Here is a 6,525-nt window from a genome sequence, read left to right on the forward strand (position 1 = left end):
ACAATTTTTACTGTATTTTTGATCAAATAAATGCAGCCTTGGTGAGCAGAAGAGACTTGTATCAAAAACATATATATATACACAGTATTCTATGTATATATATTTGGTGTTTACAGTTTGAGAATGAGTCTAACTTAATATGAACAGAAGGGATTGATCAAATAAAAATGAAACGTGCTGCCATATGAAATTCTGAATTGATGAATAGAATTAAGTGACTGCAGCTGTAGTTTCGTATGAAATGCGACTGACACTTGAGTTAGAATCGACCGCTGATGTGTGTTTATGGCTATTACAGCAGATGACTTCAGAAAACATCCATTTCTTCATGAAGTTCTCAGTGGTTCATGATGAAACTTTCACTTTTTCAACATGAAGATCTTCAATCCTTTCGTTTATATGTTTTGACACGTGTGTGTGTGTGTGTGTGTGTACGTGTACCTCTTATAGGTGCTAGAATGCACATTAAACATTGATTTCTTTGCACAAAGTTATTTGAAAACTCATTGTTTTGGAGTACACCCCATTTATCCTAGTTAGTAACATGCTGCTCACTGAGGCTGCATTTATTTGATCAAAAATACAGTAAAAATTGTGAAATATTATTATCACTTAAAACACCTGTTTTCTATGTGAATATCTGTTCAACTGTAATTTGTTCCTGTGTTCAAAGCTGCATTTATTTGATCAAAAATACAGTAAAAATTGTGATACATTATTATCACTTAAAACAGCTGTTTTCTATGTGAATATGTGTTAAACTGTAATGTATTTCTGTGATGCGCAGCTGTATTTTCAGCATCATTACTCCAGTCTTCAGTGTCACATGATCTTCAGAAATCAATATAATATGCTGATTTCCAAAAATTAATTATTAGAATTTTTTGGGAATAGACCGTTTAACCCAGTTAGTTTGGAAGGTTAAGCAGGTCATCTGAGGTCAAATGTGGAAAATTGCCTGAGAGTCATTTAGTGAATAACAGGTTCAGCCCAACCAGTGAAAATCCCTGATTGACTCATGCCAACTGAAATAATCACAGCATCATTGATGATTATTGATCAGGTACAGAACAGTATACAAAGTGGCATAACTGAATACGAGACAGCAACAATAAATCAAAACAAACACTAAGCTGTATCTCGTGTTAATGATTGATTGCATCATCATCTTGAATGTCAATGTTGTTTTTATTTATAGCTTATATATGATTCTGTAGTTAGTGAAGGAAAATCCCTCATTGGAGTTTTACTAATATTAAAACAGGCCATAACACCTATGATTGCCTAGATATTTTATAATAGTGAATTATTGATTTCAATCCTCTCCAAACGCCGGATTTGCATAGGCCGGTATTTTACCCCATAAATTTCCGTTGGTGGGGATTTTTTTTATGACTCACCTACTAATATATATATTCTCTGTCGCTGAGAGAGGAGGACTTCAGACTAAGACAGACCTGTTTCAGATGATGGGAATATCTCAAAAACGTCTCTCGACGAAAAGCAGCAGAGTGGCAGAAATGCATCGACAGAGACGAAGGATGTCGCAAAGGTAAATGTGTTTCAGAGCTCTGAAGAAAACCACATGCTTCTGCTTCTTCTTCTGAGCTGCTGCGGCTTTACCTTTCCTTCCTGCTCTTTACGGTTTAATTTCTAAATCAGCCAGTGATATCTGAGACAGACAGACTTCATATAGCAGTTAAAAACAGGGGCAGCTGTGAATGTGACTCAGTGTTGCCAGCATTTAAAGGTCACCCTTCTGAACTGGATTGATTGGGAGGACGTGTGGGCAACGGCGAAGATGCAAACCACACTACTCACACCTAGTTTTAGGACTGACTGGTTTGCATTTCTCATCGCACTCCAGAGCTATAAAATCGGATGCCTCAGTGTCTGTTTTTAGAAATGCATTTATGTAATGACTTTGTTTCTGTTCTCCACAGCTCCAGATCTGGACGTGATCGCGGCTCTAAAGTGTCCCAGTTCGGGTTTAATGCTAATCGTGATAGGGGTTTGTGCTACTGAACACCTATGCTGTTAGCATTAGACCTGCGCTGGCGACAGAAACACTGAGGATCACAACTAAGCTCAGTCTAGTTACGGCTCTAATAGTAACCCAATAGTCGAGTCGCACTTGCAGCTTCTGTCTGAACTGAAATTCAGGAAATAAAAGGAACTTGCAACTATTTGATTTGCTGGATGTGTGTTTGTCATGCATGAGCCCGTTTTCCTAATTTTTTCCACAATGAACAGATTTACTGCACTGTAAAAAATGATTGTGATTTTAACAGTAAAAGACTGTAAAAATGCTCCAGTAAAAACCGGTTAACTGGTTAACATAGTAACTATATATGGTGAATAAATGTAATTACATTTAATGTAATTTCACAGTAAAAATACGGTTTTTGGAAGTGAAAAAGAAAAAGTCATTGTATAATTTACAGTAAAAAACCGCAAATTGACACTCCCAGAATTCCCTGCGTGACACTTCATATTTGATGTTTTTTTGTTGAAATAACTGTTTCTTCTTAGTTTTTTCTTATCAGTTGTGTACATTAGGGTTTAATCTTACACCTAATGTTGTTAAATGAATGTTTATTGCATTATTTCAGTATCATGTGTGTCACCATGATGGGGTTTAGTGTTTGTGTGAATGACACACTGTGCATCTTCTATATATACTGTAAGTATTGTCCTCATCAGCTCGTAGAAAAGCTGTTTGTGATGAGCTTTGGTTCATCGTGCGACTTTTTCTCATCGCCACCCGTTTTTGGTGGCTATCAGTGCATTACAATGGTTCAAAACAGATATTAGTACTTAAAATATGTTGGTTTATTCACATTACATCAGTTAATGAAATACAGTATTTTATTGTGAATTTAAATTAAGTCTGTAAAACCTCAAATGTTGCTACCATATTTTTTATGGTGAAGTTCTGGCAACCACAGCTGCCGGTATTTTACCGTAAATGTCACAGATTTTTTTTTACAGTGTACTTATTGTAGTGTTGCATAGCTAATATTCATGCTTCGACCAGAACAAAAAAACACGTGCATTTAAATGATATTTTAGCCACCCAGATACCAGCTGTGGTTTCTTTCTGTAAGCAGTTTGACTCCTATCGAGCAGCGCTGGGTTAGTGGTTCTTCTAGTAGCCTAATCTGAAAGTTACAGGTTTGAGTTCTCGAAGAAGTGAATGGGTAAGACCCCTGGTTTGCACATCAGTCCTCGGCGGGACAGTCCCTAGAGTAAACATGATGCAAGAAAAGCACCTTATGCACTGCTAACCCCTATAAACAACGACCACAGTAACTATAAATACAGCATACACTCTTCAAATAAAGCTTCCGTAGGAGAACTATTTTGGGTCACAAAGAAACTTACAGTTATTAAAAGAGCATTTCCTCTTTTTTTTGGCAGTGAAAAGGTTTCATGGATGTGAGTGCAGTGTTAGTTTGCTACTGTTAAAGCAATAATCCCCGTGAAGCCGTGGTTGTAGTTAAAAAGTAGAATGGCAATAAATCAGCTGTGAATTAAACAGATTTGCAGTTTCTGTGTATATGCCGAGAAACCTCCCTTACATTAAATAGGATTTGCTTTCATATATCTCAGTATTTATGACTTGTAAACAGTGCTGTCAAATGATTAATAGCATCCAAAATAAAAGATTTTGTTTACATAATATATGTGTGTGTACTGTGTCTATTAAATGCACACACATACAGCATATATTTAGAAAATATTTACATATTCATATAATTTATATCATATATGTAAAGTATTTTCCTTAAACATATAATGCAGCACTGATAATGCCTGTTTGATATTTTGTGTTTAAGTTTTAAAAAACTGAGCAACTTGTTAGCAAATTATAAACTAAAGGTTGTGTTTGTGTTCTTTTAGTCTATTTATATTTGATTAGAGAATTTGTGATGTGCGTTAATAAAAATACTATTAGACTATTGCTGTCAAATGATTAATAGCATCCAAAATAAAAGATTTTGTTTACATAATATATGTGTGTGTACTGTGTCTATTAAATGCACACACATACAGCATATATTTAGAAAATATTTACATATTCATATAATTTATATCATATATGTAAAGTATTTTCCTTAAATATAAACATGAATGTGTGTGTTTTTAAATCTACACATGCACACACACATATGTAGACGAAAACTTTTATTTTGGATGCGATTAATTGGTTTGACAGCATTGTAAATATTTTATATTTTAATTTAATTAATAATGAAAAATAAAGATATTAATTTTTTTTATATATATTGTACTTTTATGTTATTTTAGATAAATAGCAAAGGTTACTTAGGCTATTTAAAAAAGGTTTCAGAAAAGGCTTTGTGTATTTTGTTTTATTTATTTGTTTATTTATTGTATTATTTATCTTATTTATTGCATCATGCCATAGAGAAACTATTTTGGTAAATATATATCATTTATTTAAACATATAATGCAGCACTGATAATGCCTGTTTGATATTTTGTGTTTAAGTTTTAAAAAACTGAGCAACTTGTTAGCAAATTATAAACTAAAGGTTGTGTTTGTGTTCTTTTAGTCTATTTATATTTTATTAGAGAATCTGTGATGTGCGTTAATAAAAATACTATTAGACTAGAAAGCTGTTCTTCTAACAGCTATCATAATAAATGCATAATAATACACTGTAATTAAATTAAACAGGATTTTTAGAGTGTAATTTTAGAGCTGGGTAAACTCAGAGCGGAACCCTAAACGCGCTCCGTCAGATCACACGGAATGTTTTTATCGCTGCACAAGCATGTCGCTGATCTTCTCTGTTAGCTGCTTTATTTAGCTCCGTTTCCTCTATACTGTATGTGTATCTGTTTATATCGCGGATGATATTTTTGTGTGATGTTCATGGCTGTCTGTCAGATGCTTCAGCGCCGTAAGTGGATCATGATAAACACACAAATGATCAAACTCCTGATCTTCACACTCACACTACAGTCTGTCGAAGAAAGCCACGACTGACAGATCCCAGCTTCTCGTTTCATCACCAGGAGCGGAATAAATCATCTTTCCATTGATGTATGGTTTGTTAGGATCGGACAATATTTGAAAATCTGGAATCTGAGGGTGCAAAAAAATCTAAATATTGAGAAAATCATCTTTAAAGTTGTTCAATTCATGCTTCGACCAGAACAAAAAAACACGTGCATTTAAATGATATTTTAGCCACCCAGATACCAGCTGTGGTTTCTTTCTGTAAGCAGTTTGACTCCTATCGAGCAGCGCTGGGTTAGTGGTTCTTCTAGTAGCCTAATCTGAAAGTTACAGGTTTGAGTTCTCGAAGAAGTGAATGGGTAAGACCCCTGGTTTGCACATCAGTCCTCGGCGGGACAGTCCCTAGAGTAAACATGATGCAAGAAAAGCACCTTATGCACTGCTAACCCCTATAAACAACGACCACAGTAACTATAAATACAGCATACACTCTTCAAATAAAGCTTCCGTAGGAGAACTATTTTGGGTCACAAAGAAACTTACAGTTATTAAAAGAGCATTTCCTCTTTTTTTTGGCAGTGAAAAGGTTTCATGGATGTGAGTGCAGTGTTAGTTTGCTACTGTTAAAGCAATAATCCCCGTGAAGCCGTGGTTGTAGTTAAAAAGTAGAATGGCAATAAATCAGCTGTGAATTAAACAGATTTGCAGTTTCTGTGTATATGCCGAGAAACCTCCCTTACATTAAATAGGATTTGCTTTCATATATCTCAGTATTTATGACTTGTAAACAGTGCTGTCAAATGATTAATAGCATCCAAAATAAAAGATTTTGTTTACATAATATATGTGTGTGTACTGTGTCTATTAAATGCACACACATACAGCATATATTTAGAAAATATTTACATATTCATATAATTTATATCATATATGTAAAGTATTTTCCTTAAACATATAATGCAGCACTGATAATGCCTGTTTGATATTTTGTGTTTAAGTTTTAAAAAACTGAGCAACTTGTTAGCAAATTATAAACTAAAGGTTGTGTTTGTGTTCTTTTAGTCTATTTATATTTTATTAGAGAATCTGTGATGTGCGTTAATAAAAATACTATTAGACTAGAAAGCTGTTCTTCTAACAGCTATCATAATAAATGCATAATAATACACTGTAATTAAATTAAACAGGATTTTTAGAGTGTAATTTTAGAGCTGGGTAAACTCAGAGCGGAACCCTAAACGCGCTCCGTCAGATCACACGGAATGTTTTTATCGCTGCACAAGCATGTCGCTGATCTTCTCTGTTAGCTGCTTTATTTAGCTCCGTTTCCTCTATACTGTATGTGTATCTGTTTATATCGCGGATGATATTTTTGTGTGATGTTCATGGCTGTCTGTCAGATGCTTCAGCGCCGTAAGTGGATCATGATAAACACACAAATGATCAAACTCCTGATCTTCACACTCACACTACAGTCTGTCGAAGAAAGCCACGACTGACAGATCACAGCTTCTCTTTTCATCACCAGGAGAGTA

The 6,525-nt window shown here is 34.5% G+C and overlaps 1 protein-coding gene across 2 annotated transcripts in view; it reads left to right on the top strand.

The window, feature by feature from the left end:
* Positions 1–4,787: 4,787 nt before the first annotated feature.
* The window catches only part of LOC107593737 (junctional adhesion molecule B-like), a 32,948-nt gene continuing 31,210 nt past the window's right edge, over positions 4,788–6,525 (top strand). The window contains exon 1 of one of the 2 annotated variants that reach the window (XM_016283595.1): positions 4,788–4,931. In XM_016283595.1, the coding sequence (XP_016139081.1) occupies positions 4,898–4,931 (34 nt within the window). In that variant the 5' untranslated portion in view covers positions 4,788–4,897. Of the gene's footprint in view, positions 4,932–6,259; positions 6,404–6,525 lie in introns of those variants that run through there. The other variant, XM_016283594.1, reaches the window with a different exon arrangement.

Source organism: Sinocyclocheilus grahami, unplaced genomic scaffold (assembly GCF_001515645.1).
Source record: "Sinocyclocheilus grahami isolate Dianchi unplaced genomic scaffold, SAMN03320097.WGS_v1.1 scaffold176.1, whole genome shotgun sequence".
Classification (NCBI taxonomy): domain Eukaryota; kingdom Metazoa; phylum Chordata; class Actinopteri; order Cypriniformes; family Cyprinidae; genus Sinocyclocheilus; species Sinocyclocheilus grahami.